The sequence below is a fragment of the Dermochelys coriacea genome, chromosome 3, assembly GCF_009764565.3.
Source record: "Dermochelys coriacea isolate rDerCor1 chromosome 3, rDerCor1.pri.v4, whole genome shotgun sequence".
Lineage (NCBI taxonomy): Eukaryota > Metazoa > Chordata > Testudines > Dermochelyidae > Dermochelys > Dermochelys coriacea.
Window position 1 is genome coordinate 205,960,880 of NC_050070.1, and position 21,191 is coordinate 205,982,070.

The 21,191-nt window shown below is 41.7% G+C and overlaps 1 protein-coding gene across 1 annotated transcript in view; it reads left to right on the plus strand.

Annotated features, from left to right (window-relative positions):
- The window catches only part of CFAP61 (cilia and flagella associated protein 61), a 229,931-nt gene that overhangs the window by 32,706 nt on the left and 176,034 nt on the right, over nucleotides 1-21,191 (plus strand). Inside the window, exons 9-13 of the mRNA XM_043512158.1 lie at nucleotides 222-313; nucleotides 1,998-2,090; nucleotides 3,763-3,950; nucleotides 9,146-9,185; nucleotides 10,570-10,709. Of these exons, the coding sequence (XP_043368093.1) occupies nucleotides 222-313; nucleotides 1,998-2,090; nucleotides 3,763-3,950; nucleotides 9,146-9,185; nucleotides 10,570-10,709 (553 nt within the window). The remainder of the gene's footprint in view (nucleotides 1-221; nucleotides 314-1,997; nucleotides 2,091-3,762; nucleotides 3,951-9,145; nucleotides 9,186-10,569; nucleotides 10,710-21,191) is intronic.

A 21,191-nucleotide genomic window follows, 5' to 3' on the forward strand; every position in this document is an offset into this window, starting at 1 on the left:
TTTTAAAATGACCTCTACAGTTTTGTCTTCAGAGTAAATATTCAGATATGCTGAAGTCTTAGTAAAGTGAATGTAATGGCTCAATCTTAACCATGATCATAAGAAACATCTTAATGGCCGTGTGCTGCTGAGAGTTATACTTCATCTACTGCTGGGATGGTGATGTTTATGGATCCATTTTGTAAGCTGCTTTGATGCATTTATTCCTTTTCATTATTCAGACAAAGAAAAAAGCAGCCAAACAAGTCAAGAAGCAGAATCTGTTTTATCTCAAAACTCTGAGTGTATTAGTTCCCATGACATGGATATTCAGGTAATGTTACTGAACATAATTCATTGGACATTTAAATAAATGCCATAACTATCGAATGCAGAATGCCTTTTAAATAAAACACTAGAAACATAGTCATAAATTCAGAAGGATAAAAATTGAGATTTGTTGTTGGTTGTTTAAAAACTACCTGCAAAAGAGGAGTCCAGACTACATTTAGTCTCACTATATGTCTCTTTACTCACCCAAGTCATGCCTCCCTGTTTATACTGCTCTTTTTAGCAGTGTAGTGTCCCATTGTCTCCCTGCAGGAAAAGACTGGCAGTGGGGAAGGGGTCTGGCAACTGGGAGGTAGCAGGGAAAGGTTCTGCCAGCTCTCTGCTGCTTGGATTCCTTCCCTGCAGCAGGGAAAGATTCCAGGAATGGGGAAAGACTCTGGTAGAGAGAATGCTTCCCCACTGCCATAGTCTTTCCTTGCTGCAGTGAAAGGCTCCAGCAATGGGGAGCTGTTTAAACCTTTTCCCGCTGCCTCCCCTCTGCCAGAGCCTTTCACTGACACATATAGCTACACACCGCAGGGTGGACACAGCCTGCTTTTCACAGTGGCATGTTAGCCATATGTATACTATACGCTGCCTCCAATGGTGTGTGGTATAGATGTAGCCAAAGTAGCCTGAGTAGTTAAAGTATCTAGCAACATCCACTGGAGCTGCGTAAGTACTTAACTATAAACCTGCTTGTCAAAACTGTTCTAATTTCCAGGGTCTCCTGTAATTCTGAAAAGGTCAGACTATTAGGGTCCCTCTATTTCCAACTCTTTTGCAGTACTTTATGAGAATTCATACTCACCTGTGCAGTAAGGCTCGGGGAAGTTATGAAGTAGTCATTAAGATTATTTGGAAACCATTGGCATCTGAACTGTCTTGAAGCATCTGGAAAACAGAGGAGGAAATAGCTAGAATGAAGTTGGCCCTGGTGCAGCTTTGGGGAAGGCACTGCCAATCAACGGGCTGACTAAGTATGAGTATGCTTGCATTCTTTAGCACTTTGACCTTGTCTACATTAATAAACACCATAACTGTAACTGAACTCCAGAGAAGCTCTGCTGTGGGAGAAGCACTAGTGTAGACCAAGCTTTGGAATTTTTGCCACTATGCTGTAGAATTAAGTGATGTGGTAAAAATCCCCATGTCCTGTCTACGCTATAGCCTCCATTGTTGCTACCACTGGTGAAGCTCCAGGGATGGTGAATCATAACTATGACATTTACTAGTTCAGATGCAGCCTTTAAAGCCAACGTAAATCTGGTAAGGCAGATGGCAAGGAAGGTGGAGTTAGGATTGCCAGATTCCAGTTTAGTTGCAGTAACAGCCTGACTAAATGAATCCCTATCTGACAAAGGAATCTGGGATGAAGAAACCAAATGGAATACTCTGGAATGTTTTTGTATGTGTTTTTATTGTCCTTGGTGTTGCAATAAGCTGCCTTTGTCTGCAGACATAATTGGTTTTAAAAAGACTATTTTAAATTGCAAGAGTTATGAGCCAGTTATACTATGTGGTGCTTCATAGAGGGGACTTTCAAAAGCGCTGTGAGTTTTTACATTGATTTAAAAGGGATCAGAGTTATGAATGAGAGCTTAATATGTCTAGAATTAGTGATCCATAGGAAAACAAATGATTCATGAATATTAATTTGTATGTATTACTGATTGCTTTCTCTTCAGATGGATACTAAAACTGAAGAGGTCCTCTTCCAAGCCTTGGATATTGTCACCTCACATTCTAGTCTGAACACTTTCTGTTGTAATGTTTCAGAGGTGAGGGCTGGGTACAATTGAGAGTTTATCAAAATACTCATCCTCAGTGCATTTTTGAATGAAATTCATTTTTTGGCACGTGGGCACCCAAGGCTTTCCCATTGTTGCCAACTTTTGCAATACTTGGTATTTTTCTTAAAGCTTTAGTTCCTGGAGCCAGGTTATTACAATAGAATCTCAGCTTACCTTTTTTTGTTTTTATTTTAAGTGAATGATTCTAGCCCTTGTGGTTCCAGAGAAAAGTTTGAAAATGTGTTATGCTGAATGACCAGAGGACAAAGAAAAAGAATGCAGTTGTTACTTTTTCAAATCATTAATTTTTGTGTCCTGGCTCAAGACTTCTGAATACTTGGAGGTGGCAAAACTGTTTTCCATGCATGTCTACCTGTGCATATAGAGAGGTAGGCTCTCTAGCTCATAACAGGACAGCACTAGGAGACTTCATGGGGCCCAGCTGGGGTCAGGTAATCCATAGTTATGTGACTCCAGTAACCAAGAATCCTTGCAGAAGGGCCACATTGCATTGTACCCCCTGACTAGGTAAAGGCAGATTCTAAATTTCCTCCTCTGGCAAAAACCTGCTAGCTTTCCCACCCAAATCCTATTTATTTGGGCCTTTTTTGGGGACATGTTAAATTCACTTGGAATGAACAGTGAATTTGAAAGTAAATGTCAATAATTGGCTGTTTCTCAACTGTATTGACACTGTGATTTGCTTCCACTCTTTAAAGTGAAATAATTTTTTAAATAAAATGTTTATTCAATATTAGCATTTAGGTGATATAGCAGGTTATAATAAATCAATTGACACGACGCACATTGAGTGGATTGATTATTTTAAATACATATAAGGTATGGATATTTTGTGCAAAGTTCTCCTTTGAGACCTATACAATAGTAATCAAGTTAGATTTGGGATTGGATCTCAGGGAGACTAATATACCAAATCTGAATTCTTCCATGCAGATCTAAAAGGAAATTTTTTTTAAGCAACAAAGAATAATATTTATGAAGTGCAACTACTCATACATAGGAAATTAGCATTTCTTTAAGTGAGATGACTCAGGTTCCCTTACTATGCCAAACTATGTCATGATTTGTACCCCATGCTACCCCACTGAAGTAATTTGATTTTGTATAGGGTCAAAGTTAGCAGAGAATTTGGCCCATGGAATTTTAAACAATTGTATCTGTCTTCTATTCTTCCTTTCAGTATATTTTCAAAACTAGTCTTTTGTTCTTCAAATTTCGCAGTTGTTAATCTCCAAGATGACATTTTTTGAATTGCTCTCATTTTTGTTCTTTCAAATTTTTTTAAAATTTGGATGGAATCCGAATTTTTACATTCGAAAATATTTCCTAAGATTAAATTTCTGTTACTGTTCCACATAGGGACAGTAATGAGAAATATCTGTTCCCAAACATATTGTTGTCTTTATTTCAAACCTCTTACTGCAGGCATTAATCAATTTATAGCCATGCAGAAATTTCATTAAAAATGCCCCCGTAAACTTCTAGATGGGGCAGAATGTATTGTGCTGAGTGAAGTACAGCCCTGTATTTCTGCTGGGAATGCTGTAAAATAAGAATGATGCAACAAAAGACTCATTAAACAAACACACAAAAAAGGAAATGTGGTTTCAATTTGGTCCCTTGTCTCTTCTTGCTGCAGAAGGAGAGTGTAAACACTGTTTCCAGTGCTGAATTGCCAATAGATGATGTCATAGACACAGATTTGAAAGCCACTGGGACACCTACCTTAGAGATTGACGAGAGAGATTCCTTTCATCCTGTGTACAGAGGAGCTGTAACTGCTTTCTGTATTCAGCTATTCTGTATTGATGAGAAACATGAAACAAGGCAAGTATAGACATATAGGTATTTGGTTTCTAGTTTCTAATAACAACTTAACAGAACCCTGATTTATTAAGGCAGTTGGGGGAGTGACACCATCTGCTGCAGTTAAGGTTGAATTAATTTCCATCTAACTCCTTGCGTGCATTCACTCATAACTTTATGAAGCATTCACCTTCCACCTAAAATTTTTCACACATCTCCTCTGATGGGGTGTCCTATGACAGAAAAGTTACCAGGTTGCAATACAAGCAGCCATCCTTTTGGGGCAAATACTAATTGCAGCTGTGGAACAAGGCTCACATATCCTGTAGTGGGGTATACCTGCCTTTTTAGAGTGGAGGGGGACAGAAGATCCCATGCCAGGGAGCTGGAATGAACAAAGACCCAGGAAATGGCCTGGTAGAGGAAAAGAGAAAGCAGTGCCAGGAAATAAGGAATTGGGTGGCGGGGGGACTCCAGGACTCTATTCCTTTAAGGGCCTGGGATCAGGAGCCCTGTGGGTAGGGTGTGCCAGGCTCTCCTCTCTTCCAGTCAATCAGGAGGAGCTCTCTGGAGGAGGACAGTATATAGACTGCCCTCTCCTTCAGAACAGGGGAGACAGTGGCAAAAGAAGGAAGCCAGAGTCAGAATGCTAAACTCCAGGGAGAGAAAGCTGTGAGGAGTTCTACACCGTAATACAAATAATAAATAACAATAATATGTGTTTGCTCTGGATCATGTTGATATTTCCATAAGGATACATCTCAGGCACAGAGTGTATTTCAGATTTCATATGGAAACAGCAACAATACTGTGCATTGCCTGTTGGATTGGTATCAGTGTTGCATGTTTCTATGAAATGCTTGGTGATGGTGACCGTGAACCTTAATAGATGAGTGAATGTCCTTTCTTATCTAGATGAAAGATGTCAGATATACAACTTGCAGGCCAGATCCAGCCTTCATAAGATATTTATGTAGCCCACATGACCTATTTGGATGCTCCAGAATCTAATATTTTTAAAGTAAATTTGTGGCCCGGGTGACTGCAAAGAGTAGTCTTCTAAATATGAACTGTGTGTACACAATATTTGCCTGCTAGTGATGTATGCCTGAGTCTGCAGATGTCTTGGAACAATGAGCCAGAGGAGTCAACTCCCCTGTTAATTTGATTGGAATGTCAGTTTTACAGTCCCATGATGACACTTGGGTGTCAACCGTAACTATTCCTTTACTCATCACTCAGCAATGAATATGGGTAAGAGAATGGCAGTGAAACACACTGAATTGGAAGTAGGGGATTGAAACTGAGAGTTGCTGCAGGGAAGGAAATGTAGGGGAAAGAATGGAGGAGACTCACAGAGGCCGAGAAAGTAGTGAGAGAGCGGCGGCTGTTGAAGAAAGAGAAACAAAGAGCAGAAATAGCAGTGGTCCTAATGGGAACAGATTTTCTCACTGATTGATGAATGCAACAATAAGCACCAAATTAACAAAATGTTTCATTATTATTTATAGGTCTTATTGTCCCTTTGATCTCTGTGCATATCTCTCACTGACACTGTGCACTATCTGGAGCATATAGTCCTAAATTTATACCCCAGGCCAATGACCATAAACATAGAATTTGACCCTCTTCTTCAAATGAGTGATGCCCTTGATCTAGATGATTGGTATATCAGAAAACACTCTAAAAAGTCTCCAAGGATGAGGTAGTTTACTTACTAGGAGCTTGTCTACATGGAGAAATGAACAGGCACAGTTATGCCACTGTAGTTATATCAGCGTAATTTCTGCATCTACACTCATTATTTGGAAATAAGAAAGTGCACACAATGAGTTTACACCAGTTTAACTACAGTGGTATAATTATACATTGTAAGTATGTTGGTAAATTTCTGCATGTAGACATACTCAAAGTCCAAGTTTGTTCCTCAGAAAGAATTATAGTATGTAGCAGCTCTGCTAGATTCCACTTCTCCAGGACGAGATCTGTATCACTATGGATCTGACAGATGATTTACCTGAGCCAACAGGTGTTTCCTAGAGACGAAATAATGAATTTTGAGTCTGATGATTGTAACATTATTTGAAATACCTGTGGCACATTTCCACATGAGACAGCCTCAGGAGACCCTCGGTGACTGACAAAATCTAAGCTTCACTTCGTGGTAGTCCAGAAACAAAGTATAATTAGGAGTGGACTTCAAAATTCCTTCAATACCAACTAGATTCACCAAAGATGCATCCTGCTTGGAATGGGGAGCCCCTCCCCGGTGTTATGCACCCCATTGAGTATCAGCAACTGTATGTCTATTTTCTGGATATGATGGCAGTCCGAATTGTTCTAAGAACCTTGCGATATTTTAGTATCCCAACAGGTGGCTATGTTTCAAAAAGACAATCAGGTTTTTATAAACAAGCAAGGAGGGCCAGAATCATGCCTCTTAGGTCAGGAAACCCTGTTAAGTGTAAGACTGGGCAGTGTGCCACAAGACATTCCCTCGTTGCGTACCTGGAAGAAAAAGGAAAGGTTATATCGAGAGGTATATGTGCTACATGTGCAAGTATCCATTATGTTCGCAGTCAGGAGAGATGCAAGCAGCCACATAATCTTCTGTATGTTTTTTACCAAGCAATCTTGCCTAGATTCAGCATTGAGAGAGAAATCCCACTTTGAGCTATCAGTTTTACAAATCTATGGGTTTGTTTACCAAGGGAAATCGATGGCACAGCTACCACTGAATTCCACGATACCTATTCTGGAATAATTTCCCCGTGTGGGCACTCTAATCTAAAATAAGAGAAGTGGAGTGATTATTCCATAATAAGATCACTTTTATTTTGTGACAGTGTGTCCATATGGAAGAGTTATTCCGGAATAGCTCCCAATGTAATGGAATAGCTATAGTGGAATAGTTACTCTGCTATAACTGTGCTGGGAAATTTCTACCATGTACACAAGACCTATTTGTGGGTTAAGAACATCCAGCTCTCCTGCCCTCTTGAAGTTTTGTTTTGTTGGGAGATGTATCTTTAATTTATTTGTCCACCTTTATAGTTTTCTCTTGACATTTCCCCCTTCTCACACACCATTGTTAATAGTGCTCAAGGTATGCTCACCTTGCTTATCATTGTACACTACAGATTGCAGTCCCCTTTAATTTTTTTCTTAGAGACATCTTTGGAATTGTTCAGACTCCAAGATAGATATCTTTAGGAAAGAGATCATTACTTACCTGTAACTATTTTTCTCTAAGTTTAACACTCAAACAGCCTCCTCTCCATGGAGTTGAGTTGTCTGTAAATCTTGTGACTTAAATATATATAATAATAATATAAAATGTATATCTTTCTCTCTTTAATTCACTTTACTTGAGTGTATGTTTACCTTTTTCAGGGAAAGAAACTGACCATTAGAGCACTGGGGGTAGCATAGGTATCTGAGGGGATGGCATGAGATAATCTAGACTGGGAGTGGTATCTTAGAATTTGTACTGAAGGAGTTCCTGCTGAACTTGCATGCAGAAGCACAGATCCAAGAGTAGTAATTTGCAGAAATGTAACAGTTACTGAGAAGTAACTATCTTTTACCCCTCAAGGGGAATTCAGTAGTGAAGAATTTGTACTATCCATTAGGTTATCAAATGTTTTCATAACTTTAAATCTAGAGCCAGAATGTGGACTGGAAGTGATATATGAATGAACTAAACTTCCAATCGATCTGCAATGAGATTCTTTGATCCTTTGCTAGTGACAGAAAAAGTTTGATTCCTCTTGTGCTTCCCCCCATTCTTGAACCCACTTCTGTTGAAAAGATACTGAGTGTCGGAGAAAGGGAAATTGCATTGTCATGGATTTATTATATGTGTGGGGGAAAAAGACTCATCTCAATTAAGCATAGCTTTACATTTATATTATACAGGATAGGTGAATGTTTTACTGAATTATTTTGATTCTATAATCCCAATCCCAACATGTGGAGTCATTGTATTTTAGCATGACCAGACAGCAAACGTGAAAAATTGGATCGGGGGTGGAGGGTAATAACCTTCTATATAAAACAAAGCCCCAAATATCAGGTCTGTCCCTATAAAATCGGGACATCTGGTCACCCTATTGTATTTTCATAAAGTTTCACTTTTATCCACTCAATTATAAACACCTGAGTTAAAAATGATTACTCTTTCCAGTCTTATTGGGACTGAAACCACAGGAAGGTTATTTACTTTAATTGTTTAAGGCGATCGTGGTTAGTCTTTTGAAATAACTTCGTGTGTGTGTGTGTGTGTGTGTGTGTTTGTATGTTGGATGCATATAAAATATATACTTTTTTCTCTTTTGAGAGAGTAGAAATAAAACTTCCACATAACTCTTGCTGGGTTTAGAACAGTTTCGTATTCTTTTATGTAGCAGAAACCAGATAAAATAATTAAGTTTCTGTTGTCTTACTCAACTTGAACATCATGTTTCACTTTTACCAGGAAAAAGAAAGGCGATTTATTCCAAAACTATAGGTGAAAAGAAGGGAAATGTACAGGAACAATTTTCAAAGTATAGCTATCAGAGGGGTAGCCCTGTTAGTCTGTATCCACAAAAACAATGAGGAGTCTGGTGGCACCTTAAAGACGAACAGATTTATTTGGGCATAAGCTTTCGTGGATAAAAAGCCCATTTCTTCAGATGCATGCACTGAATGCCCAAATAAATCTGTTCGACTTTAAAGTATAGATGTTCCTTTTAGTTTTATAGGTATTGGATAGGTCTACTAAATGGATATTAGTGGAACATTAAGTCTTTTGGTGCATGATGGAAATACCTTAATCCTTAGCTACAACTGTTTGTACCCCCTGGTGATCAGACTTACTGGGCACTAATGCTACTCTGGCAAAATTTCTAAAAGTCTCCTACAGGATTCTTCTGAGTAAACATCATCTTACTTTTATTACTTTCTTGCACAGAGGAGACTTCTCTTGAGTTAACAAGCTCAAATCTCTAGGCTTACTGTTGCTTCCATTGCTGCCTTAGGTCCTAGAAAATGACAAGTGACATACAACATACAACTTCTACAATTGATTAGTGCTGAACTAGATGCAATTTCCAATTAGAAAGTATGAATAAGTGCTGCCTGGATGGATGGAGGAGAGAAATCTTTTGAAATATACAGTACATATTGAATATGCTTTTGTTTATTCACATAAAAGTGTTTGCTCTTGGTTGCAGGTCACTGGATTTCTTGCCATATGTTTTCAACCTCTTTCCAGTACGTATAAATGAAATCTTAAGGTGAAACAAGTCTTTTCTTTGAAAGTGAATGAAAATGGTATGATAAGAAATAAAATCACTTGTACATAGCTAGATTCCCCCCTCTTTTTTGGGGGACCTCCTCCCTCACACCAGCGTTAGGGGCCTGTGGGAAGGAAATCTCTGTGAGGAGTCACTTGTTATTATGGGGTGGTAGCACTGCAATGGATAAAGTTGAGATTACTTTACAGTTTAACAGCTGGGTTTTTTTTCCCCAAAGTGCTCTGAAATTCACATGCTTACTCTGATTGTCTTGAAAATTGCCTTGCTTCATGGGGATCTGGGATAGGGTTAATTATCCAAATTTGATGCTCTTTGGTCAAGGAGTTGTCAAGATACAGCCCCCCCCCCCAAAAAAAATCACATAACATCAACATTTTAGAATTCCTATGCTTCGTTGTGTACCCCAGGGATTCAAACTTTGGCTCAGATCCACCACAGACTGATTTCAACCTCTTGGGATTGATCTCAGCTAGAGATCAGCACCCACTACCCTATAAGAAGCAATATTTTAAAAGTTATTCAAGATCAAAGTTGGATCTACAAGGTGGGTTGAGCTAGGTTGATGAGTCAGAGAAATTAATTTGTGTACATGCAGCAGAACTGGGGCTCTGTTGCAAGTCAAAGTATTTGCAGCCAGCCTGATGTCAGAGTAGGGGGCTAACTTAAGGTTACAGCCTGTGGCTATTGAACCCGGGAAGCGCACACGTACTCTGAGTTTGAGTCCAGGCACTGTGGCAATTTCTGAGAATGTGTGTTGTACATATTAGTTGCTCTCTGCCTACATTCTGCCGTGGATCCTCAGGAAGTTTTGCACTAACAAGTAAAATTCTGGTTTAAAAGCTGATGTTTCAAACTGCTCTAAAATCTACAGAGACAATCCTCCATCCCACAACCTTAATTCTGCCCTCTGAATGATGCCTCAACATGGTCCTGACAGACCTCATAGCACTCTATCCTTCCAGATGGTATGGAGCACTGTGGGGAAGTGGCATATGGGTACAGTAAGAGAAACTGTCAGATTGGGTCCCCACTAAAATAAAAGTTGTATTTAGGGGACCTCGGATCTTAAAGCATGAGGTTCAGCTAAAAAGTCTGGTTGGACTTGTAGCCAAAATTAATCAACATCTATATTGGTCCAATCACCACTAGAGGGGGACAGAGTGTAGGTGTGAATTATACTTGCAGCACTGTGGCCATTTTAAATGTTGATCTACATTTATGTGTCAGTTTTTTCTTTAGTCTCAGTGGGAACCTTTTTAAAATTTGTTTTTAAAATCACTAATAACCTGTTGTTTGTTGTTTATTGACTGATACAGAGTATTCTTTATAAATCTTTTCAGGACAAAGACTTTTGCATCATCACAGTGCCACATCTTGTGCCAGAATTCCTTCTGATCCAGAATTTTGTTCGAGTTAATCCTTCCAGCAACTCCACTCTTGATCATGAGCTCTATGTGTTTCACCGTGCAGGACTGCTCAAGTAAACGCTTTGCTATAACAAAGTATATTAACATAAAGGGACTGTATAGACAGTGGCTAAGTACTTTGTATTTTTATTTAAAATTAACTAATTAGTGACTTTCCTTCAGTGACATTACAAATACGGAGATGGCTACAAATGCAAAAGCAAACAAGCTTCACTGGCTTGCAAAAATTCATATTAAATGTCTTATAAAGTAATAAGCACAGTAAAATGCTTCATTAAAATGTTACATTAACAGATTCAGATTAGTTACAGATGCAAAGTGGTATAAAAGAATTAAATTCTCTGAATTATCTAATTGTAGACTAAGAGCATGTAATAAACATTCGTTTGTTCTTTATCTGCCCCATCTAATATTTTTCTTTGACAGATAACTGGCCTAGTGGATAATGGGGAAGCAACAGACATGATATAGCTGGACATTAGTAAGGCTTTTGACATAGGTTCCCATGACATTCTCACAAGCAAACTAGGGAAATGGGGTCTAGATGAAATTTCTGTATGATGCGTGTACAACTATTTGAAAGATCATACTCAGAGTAGTTATCTATGTTTGCTGTCAAGCTGGGAGGGGAAGGACATATCAAGTCGGGGCTTGCAGTGGTCTGTCCTAGGTCTAATTCTACTCAAGCTTTTAATTAATGACTTAAATGATGGAGTAGAGAGTGCACTTATAAAATTTGTAGCTAACACCAAGCTGGGAGAGGTTGCAAGCCCTGTGGAGGAGTGGATTAAATTCAAAATGACATTTATATATTGGAGAATTGGTCTGAAATCAATCCGATGAAATTCAATAAAGTGCAAAGTACTAGACTGAAGAAGGAAAACTCAAATGCATAAATACAAAATGGGGAACAACTGGCTAGGTGGTAGTACTGAAGTAAAGAATCTGGGGGTTACAGCAAATCACAAATTGAATATGAGTCTGTGGTGTGATGCTATTGCACTAAGGGCAGACACCATTCTAGGGTGTATTAACAGGAGTGTTGTGTGTAAGACACGGGAGGTAATTGTTCTGCTCAGCTCTGGTGAGACCTAGCTGGAGTACTGTGTCTGGTTTTGGGCACCACACTTTAAGAAAGACATGCTGCAGATTGCCTGAACTGTAAGGTCCTTATTGCACCTTCCTGTTCACTGTTTTCTGCCTACTGGATCATAACCATTTTAATCAAAGTCTGCCTTACCTTTGAAGCAATGCATTTCTGAAACACACAGAACACAAAAAGAAAAGGAGTACTTGTGGCACCTTAGAGACTAACAAATTTATTAGAGCATAAGCTTTCGTGAGCTACAGCTCACTTCATCGGATGCATTTGGTGGAAAAAACAGAGGAGAGATTTATATACACACACACAGAGAACATGAAACAATGGGTTTATCATACACACTGTAAGGAGAGTGATCACTTAAGATAAGCCATCACCCACAGCAGGGGGGGGAAAGGAGGAAAACCTTCCATGGTGACAAGCAGGTAGGCTAATTCCAGCAGTTAACAAGAATATCAGAGGAACAGTGGGGGGTGGGGTGGGGGGGAGAAATACCATGGGGAAATAGAAAAGGAGTACGGGTGGCACCTTAGAGACTAACAAATTTATTAGAGCATAAGCTTTCGTGAGCTACAGCTCACTTCATCGGATGCATTTGGTGGAAAAAACAGAGGAGAGCTCTCCTCTGTTTTTTCCACCAAATGCATCCGATGAAGTGAGCTGTAGCTCACGAAAGCTTATGCTCTAATAAATTTGTTAGTCTCTAAGGTGCCACCCGTACTCCTTTTCTTTTTGCGAATACAGACTAACACGGCTGCTACTCTGAAACCATGGGGAAATAGTTTTACTTTGTGTAATGACTCATCCATTCCCAGTCTCTATTCAAGCCTAAGTTAATTGTATCCAGTTTGCAAATTAATTCCAATTCAGCAGTCTCTCGTTGGAGTCTGTTTTTGAAGCTTTTTTGTTGAAGTATAGCCACTCTTAGGTCTGTGATCGAGTGACCAGAGAGATTGAAGTGTTCTCCAACTGGTTTTTGAATGTTATAATTCTTGACGTCTGATTTGTGTCCATTCATTCTTTTACGTAGAGACTGTCCAGTTTGGCCAATGTACATGGCAGAGGGGCATTGCTGGCACATGATGGCATATACAGTCCATTGGTGATCTTCCTAAAAACACCATCCTAGCCGCTATGGATGTAGAAGCCCTCTACACCAACATTCCACACAAAGATGGACTACAAGCCGTCAGGAACAGTATCCCCGATACTGTCACGGCTAACCTGGTGGCAGAACTTTGTGACTTTGTCCTGACCCATAACTATTTCACATTTGGTGACAATGTATACCTTCAAATCAGCGGCACTGCGATGGGTACCCGTATGGCCCCACAGTATGCCAACATTTTTATGGCTGACTTAGAACAACGCTTCCTCAGCTCTCGTCCCCTAATGCCCCTACTCTACTTGCGCTACATTGATGACATCTTCATCATCTGGACCCATGGAAAAGAAGCTCTTGAGGAATTCCACCATGATTTCAACAATTTCCATCCCACCATCAACCTCAGCCTGGACCAGTCCACACAAGAGATCCACTTCCTGGACACTACGGTGCTAATAAGCGATGGTCACATAAACACCACCCTATATCGGAAACCTACTGACCACTATTCCTACCTACATGCCTCTAGCTTTCATCCAGATCATACCACTCGATCCATTGTCTACAGCCAAGCGCTACGATATAACCGCATTTGCTCCAACCCCTCAGACAGAGACAAACACCTACAAGATCTTTATCATGCATTCCTACAACTACAATACCCACCTGCTGAAGTGAAGAAACAGATTGACAGAGCCAGAAGAGTACCCAGAAGTCACCTACTACAGGACAGGACCAACAAAGAAAACAACAGAACGCCACTAGCCATCACCTTCAGCCCCCAACTAAAACCTCTCCAACGCATCATCAAGGATCTACAACCTATCCTGAAGGACGAGCCATCGCTCTCTCAGATCTTGGGAGATAGACCAGTCCTTGCTTACAGACAGCCCCCCAATCTGAAGCAAATACTCACCAGCAACCACACACCACACAACAGAACCACTAACCCAGGAACCTATCCTTGCAACAAAGCCCGTTGCCAACTCTGTCCACATATCTATTCAGGGGATACCATCATAGGGCCTAATCACATCAGCTACACTATCAGAGGCTCGTTCACCTGCGCATCTACCAATGTGATATATGCCATCATGTGCCAGCAATGCCCCTCTGCCATGTACATTGGCCAAACTGGACAGTCTCTACGTAAAAGAATGAATGGACACAAATCAGACGTCAAGAATTATAACATTCAAAAACCAGTTGGAGAACACTTCAATCTCTCTGGTCACTCGATCACAGATCACAGTATTTCTCCCCCCCACCCCACCCCCCACTGTTCCTCTGATATTCTTGTTAACTGCTGGAATTAGCCTACCTGCTTGTCACCATGGAAGGTTTTCCTCCTTTCCCCCCCCTGCTGTGGGTGATGGCTTATCTTAAGTGATCACTCTCCTTACAAAAAGAAAAGGAGTACTTGTGGCACCTTAGAGACTAACAAATTTATTAGAGCATAAGCTTTCGTGAGCTACAGCTCACTTCATCGGATGCATTTGGTGGAAAAAACAGAGGAGAGATTTATATACACACACACAGAGAACATGAAACAATGGGTTTATCATACACACTGTAAGGAGAGTGATCATTTAAGATAAGCCATCACCAACAGCAGGGGGGGGAAGGAGGAAAACCTTTCATGGTGACAAGCAGGTAGGCTAATTCCAGCAGTTAACAAGAATATCAGAGAAACAGTGGGGGGTGGGGTGGGAGGGAGAAATACCATGGGGAAATAGTTTTACTTTGTGTAATGACTCATCCATTCCCAGTCTCTATTCAAGCCTAAGTTAATTGTATCCAGTTTGCAAATTAATTCCAATTCAGCAGTCTCTCGTTGGAGTCTGTTTTTGAAGCTTTTTTGTTGAAGTATAGCCACTCTTAGGTCTGTGATCGAGTGACCAGAGAGATTGAAGTGTTCTCCAACTGGTTTTTGAATGTTATAATTCTTGACGTCTGATTTGTGTCCATTCATTCTTTTACGTAGAGACTGTCCAGTTTGGCCAATGTACATGGCAGAGGGGCATTGCTGGCACATGATGGCATATATCACATTGGTAGATGCACAGGTGAACGAGCCTCTGATGGTGTGGCTGATGTGATTAGGCCCTATGATGGTATCCCCTGAATAGATATGTGGACAGAGTTGGCAACGGGCTTTGTTGCAAGGATAGGTTCCTGGGTTAGTGGTTCTGTTGTGTGGTGTGTGGTTGCTGGTGAGTATTTGCTTCAGATTGGGGGGCTGTCTGTAAGCAAGGACTGGTCTGTCTCCCAAGATCTGAGAGAGCGATGGCTCGTCCTTCAGGATAGGTTGTAGATCCTTGATGATGCGTTGGAGGGGTTTTAGTTGGGGGCTGAAGGTGATGGCTAGTGGCGTTCTGTTGTTTTCTTTGTTGGGCCTGTCCTGTAGTAGGTGACTTCTGGGTACTCTTCTGGCTCTGTCAATCTGTTTCTTCACTTCAGCAGGTGGGTACTGTAGTTGTAGGAATGCATGATAGAGATCTTGTAGGTGTTTGTCTCTGTCTGAGGGGTTGGAGCAAATGCGGTTATATCGTAGCGCTTGGCTGTAGACAATGGATCGAGTGGTATGATCTGGATGAAAGCTAGAGGTATGTAGGTAGGAATAGCGGTCAGTAGGTTTCCGATATAGGGTGGTGTTTATGTGACCATCGCTTATTAGCACCGTAGTGTCCAGGAAGTGGATCTCTTGTGTGGACTGGTCCAGGCTGAGGTTGATGGTGGGATGGAAATTGTTGAAATCATGGTGGAATTCCTCAAGAGCTTCTTTTCCATGGGTCCAGATGATGAAGATGTCATCAATGTAGCGCAAGTAGAGTAGGGGCATTAGGGAACGAGAGCTGAGGAAGCGTTGTTCTAAGTCAGCCATAAAAATGTTGGCATACTGTGGGGCCATGCGGGTACCCATCGCAGTGCCGCTGATTTGAAGGTATACATTGTCACCAAATGTGAAATAGTTATGGGTCAGGACAAAGTCACAAAGTTCTGCCACCAGGTTAGCCGTGACAGTATCGGGGATACTGTTCCTGACGGCTTGTAGTCCATCTTTGTGTGGAATGTTGGTGTAGAGGGCTTCTACATCCATAGTGGCTAGGATGGTGTTTTTAGGAAGATCACCAATGGACTGTAGTTTCCTCAGGAAATCGGTGGTGTCTCGAAGATAGCTGGGAGTGCTGGTAACGAAGGGCCTGAGGAGGGAGTCTACATAGCCAGACAATCCTGCTGTCAGGGTGCCAATGCCTGAGATGATGGGGCGTCCAGGATTTCCAGGTTTATGGATCTTGGGTAGCAGATAGAATACCCCAGGTCCTGGCTCCAGGGGTGTGTCTGTGCGGATTTGTTCTTGTGCTTTTTCAGGGAGTTTCTTGAGCAAATGCTGTAGTTTCTTTTGGTAACTCTCAGTGGGATCAGAGGGTAATGGCTTGTAGAAAGTGGTGTTGGAGAGCTGCCTAGTAGCCTCTTGTTCATACTCTGACCTATTCATGATGACGACAGCACCTCCTTTGTCAGCCTTTTTGATTATGATGTCAGAGTTGTTTCTGAGGCTGTGGATGGCTCTGTGTTCTGCATGGCTGAGGTTATGGGGTAAGCGATGCTGCTTTTCCACAATTTCAGCTCGTGCACGTCGGCGGAAGCAGTCTATGTAGAAATCCAGGCTGCTGTTTCGACCTTCAGGAGGAGTCCACCTAGAATCCTTCTTTTTGTAGTGTTGGCAGGAAGGTCTCTGTGGGTTAATATGTTGGTCAGAGGTGTGTTGGAAATATTCCTTGAGTCTGAGACGTCGAAAATAGGATTCTAGGTCACCACAGAACTGTATCATGTTCGTGGGGGTGGAGGGGCAAAAGGAGAGGCCCCGAGATAGGACAGATTCTTCCGCTGGGCTAAGAGTATAGTTGGATAGATTAACAATATTGCTGGGTGGGTTACGGGAACCATTGTTGTGGCCCCTTGTGGCATATAGTAGTTTAGATAGCGACAGTCTCTACGTAAAAGAATGAATGGACACAAATCAGACGTCAAGAATTATAACATTCAAAAACCAGTTGGAGAACACTTCAATCTCTCTGGTCACTCGATCACAGACCTAAGAGTGGCTATACTTCAACAAAAAAGCTTCAAAAACAGACTCCAACGAGAGACTGCTGAATTGGAATTAATTTGCAAACTGGATACAATTAACTTAGGCTTGAATAGAGACTGGGAATGGATGAGTCATTACACAAAGTAAAACTATTTCCCCATGGTATTTCTCCCTCCCACCCCACCCCCCACTGTTTCTCTGATATTCTTGTTAACTGCTGGAATTAGCCTACCTGCTTGTCACCATGAAAGGTTTTCCTCCTTCCCCCCCCTGCTGTTGGTGATGGCTTATCTTAAGTGATCACTCTCCTTACAGTGTGTATGATAAACCCATTGTTTCATGTTCTCTGTGTGTGTGTATATAAATCTCTCCTCTGTTTTTTCCACCAAATGCATCCGATGAAGTGAGCTGTAGCTCACGAAAGCTTATGCTCTAATAAATTTGTTAGTCTCTAAGGTGCCACAAGTACTCCTTTTCTTTTTGCGAATACAGACTAACACGGCTGCTACTCTGAAACTCTCCTTACAGTGTGTATGATAAACCCATTGTTTCATGTTCTCTGTGTGTGTGTATATAAATCTCTCCTCTGTTTTTTCCACCAAATGCATCCGATGAAGTGAGCTGTAGCTCACGAAAGCTTATGCTCTAATAAATTTGTTAGTCTCTAAGGTGCCACAAGTACTCCTTTTCTTTTTGCGAATACAGACTAACACGGCTGCTACTCTGACACAGAACACAGTGATAACTTCATTGGGAAAGTCATTTCATCACTTTGTTTACTACTTAGTTTTCTCTTGTAGTGCATGTACTTTGTATCTTTTGAGTTTTGAAATACTCTGAACATTGCTGTTTGCTGGGATATTGACCATGGTCTTATGTCATGAAATTAATAGTTTATTATAACTCTTATGCTGTTTAGCATGATAAAGTTTCTTGCTATGAGATTCATGTCTTCCACCTCTTTCGTAGTGTAGCTGCCGTGCTGGGCCTGTAGCCTGCCTTAAAGGGCCCAGTGCACTCTGTTACAATTATATAGTGTCCATCCCATGGTCTTGTAAATTCAGTTGTTCATTGAATAATTGCTCAGCAACACTTCCATTTTGAACTTGTAATTAGTCACCTCATGAATTATACCAATAATTCATGCGGTAACAACAGTTACTCATGGGCCTAAGCAAAGCTTATTTCCAGACAAGGAAACTGGGCTTCTGTGTATTATATAAAGAACCTATTTCATCTTCCACTTGGCCACGTAGGAAGTAATTGAAGTAATTACTGGTAATCTCAGGCACAGCTGTTGAGTAATTCATCAGTAAGATTGGTAGCCATGTGTCCTTTTGATATTTGTGATCAAAATTTAAACTGGTCTTCAAGGTTTTGTAAAAGTCTCTATAGTTCCACATAAATCACATGGATTCCAAGTGGTATGCATATTTCCATGAAAGCACAAGGGTTGGGGAATCAGTGACTTTTCCTCCGACTGCCTGCAGTTCTGGAGGACTTTCCTTCTGAAGAGTCTCTGAAGTCAGACTTCAAAATTAGCTTGTGAGTGAAGTTCCATGATCAAAAAATCTAAAGAGGAAAATGGTTCAGGGTAGTGAGAAGTTTCTGAAGAATAAACTCAATGTGCAGCAGCAAACTCGCTGTCACTTAAAGCAAAATATGACAAGTAAAAGATCAATATATTCTAGAGGTACCATGAGCTTTAAAAATACTGGTGACTAGAAAGGGAGTTGCATAAAATGGATTAAAAGAGAAATCACAGTGTTGAGTTAAGGGGCAAAGTATAGACATGAAAGGGCAAAATCAGAAAAAGAATGGCACAGGCACAAAATGTGGTACTGATTATCAAAGACAGTAAAAAGAATAAGAAAAAGTATCAAGTACACAAAAAGAAAGAGGATGGAAAATGGAAGTGTAGCTCTGCTACTTAACAGAGAAGGAGAACAAATAATAAATGACAAAGCAAAGGTTGAAATGCTTAATGGATACTTTCCTTCAATTTTCACTAAAAAGCATAATAATAATAATAGTGTCCTGCCTTTTTGAGCAGTCAGAGGAACTGGACCTCTAGAATGGGTTTATTCCATACTGGCAGAGAGAAAAAAATACACAGACCCAGGACAGTGTTTCCTAATCTATTGTATTGACAATGGACCCGACTTTCTTGTTGAATGCAGCCTCCTTTTTTAGCAGGTGCTATTTTATTCATGCTAAAAAATTGCTTCGTCTAGTTAACTGTGGGCACAAACATGACCTCTTGGACATCTAATTATTTAATTTGCTTAAACAAATATGCTAGTGCAAATCTAGTATCTAGAGGTAAAAGAAACCAAGAAGCAAGATTCAACAGAGGAGCTAAGGAGCCAGGAAGTTCTGGTACAGAGAATAGAGTTCATCGGAGTGGTGCTTGACTCAACCTCTGCCAAAGTGTTCCTGCTGCTGGAGAGGTTCAGGACATTAGCGGACCTCATCGCAGAAGTCTATGCATTTCCCCTGACCACAGCCCGGGTTTGCCTGTGCTTCCTAGATATTGTGGCAGCATGCACATATGTTGTGTGCCATGCCAGGCCAGGTACAGTATTTCATTTGTTATTTTTCTCTTTTTTTGTTTTTTCTGACTGCGCAAAGCTGAATTTGCGCACGTTAAATGCGTGTAAGATGAGACTCGCCTGTATCAACAGCAAGGGAGGTCGATCCTCTGCCCTATGCTAAGAGGCACTCCGTCTTTGGGACTTCTACATCAACCACAGAATCCATCTAGAACGGTGTCATCTCCCAGTGGTCAAGAAAACGTTAGCAGATCACCTAAGCAGGGATTTCTCTCATCACAAGTGGGCACTCCAACCAGAGGTAGCCTGCGTGATCTTCCAGAGGTGGGGATCTCCCCAAGTGGATCTGTTTGCCACCAGGCAGAACAGGAAGTGCCATTGCTTCTGCTCCAGATGGGGTTTGGGCAAGGGCTCCCTCTCCAATGCCTTCCCCCTGTCCTGGGCGGGAAGCCTGATGTATGCATTCCCCCCAGTCCCGCTCGTCAGCAGAGTACTGTTGAAAGTCAAGAGAGACAGGGCCCAAGTTATCATGATCGCATCAGCATGGCTACGCCAACATTGGTTCGGCACGATGTTGAGCTTGGCAGCTGTTCCCCCCGTGGCCTCTGCCGAATTGACCAGACTTGCTGTCACAGGACCACGGTTGACACTTGCACCCCAACCTAATGTCTCTCCACCTCACGGCATGGATGTTGTGGCTGAACCCTGAAAAACGGACTTGTTTGGAGGGGGTCCAGCAGGTCCTCCTGGGAACCCTCAACTAGACAGATCTACCTGGCAAAATGGACAAGGTTTTCCCACTGGGTGGCTGAGCAGGGCATTTCCCCTTCGCATTCTTTGGTGCAGTTGATCTTAGACTACCTGCTTCATTTGAGGAATCAGGGCCTGGCACACTCCTCTACCAAGGTGCATATGGCGGCCATCTCCACCTTTCATCCGCCTGTCCAGGGGCAGATGGTGTTCTCCCATGACTTTGACGGTCAGGTTCCTCAGAGGTCTTGAAAGACTTTTTCCTCAAGTTTGGTCCCCGGTCCATCAGTGGGATCTCAGTTTGGTTCTGTCCAGGCTCACGGGCCTGCCCTTTGAGCCTTTGGCCACATGCTACCTGTGTCACCTATAATGGAAGGTAACTTTCCTGGTGGCGGTGACATCAGCGAGGTGAATCTCCGAGTTGCATGCCCTGACCTTGGAACCGCCATACGCAGTCTTCTATAAGGACATGGTCCAGCTCCGGCCCCACCCGGCCTTCCTTCCCAAGGTGATGTCCGCTTTTCACATGTGCCAGGACATCTTCCTTCTGGTCTTCTGCCCTAAGCCCCATGAGACTAGAGAAGCGAGGCACCTCCATGCTTTGGACATAAGAAGGGCCCTGGCTTTCTACGTAGATCGGACAAAGCCTTTCTGTAGTTTGATTAATCTTTTCATCCCTACAGCTGAAAGAATGAAGGACCTCCCGGTGTCCATGCAGAGGATTTCTAATGGGATTACCTCTTGCATAAGGGCTTGTTACGAGCTGGCAGGGGTCCCACCACCAGTTGTCAGAGCCCACTCGACTAGAGTGCAGGCATCCTCAACGGCCTTCCTGGCACACTTCCTGATCCAAGACATCTGTAAAGCTGTGACGTGGTCCTCGGTGCACACATTCATGGCCCATTACGCCATACTCAGCAGGCCAGGGAC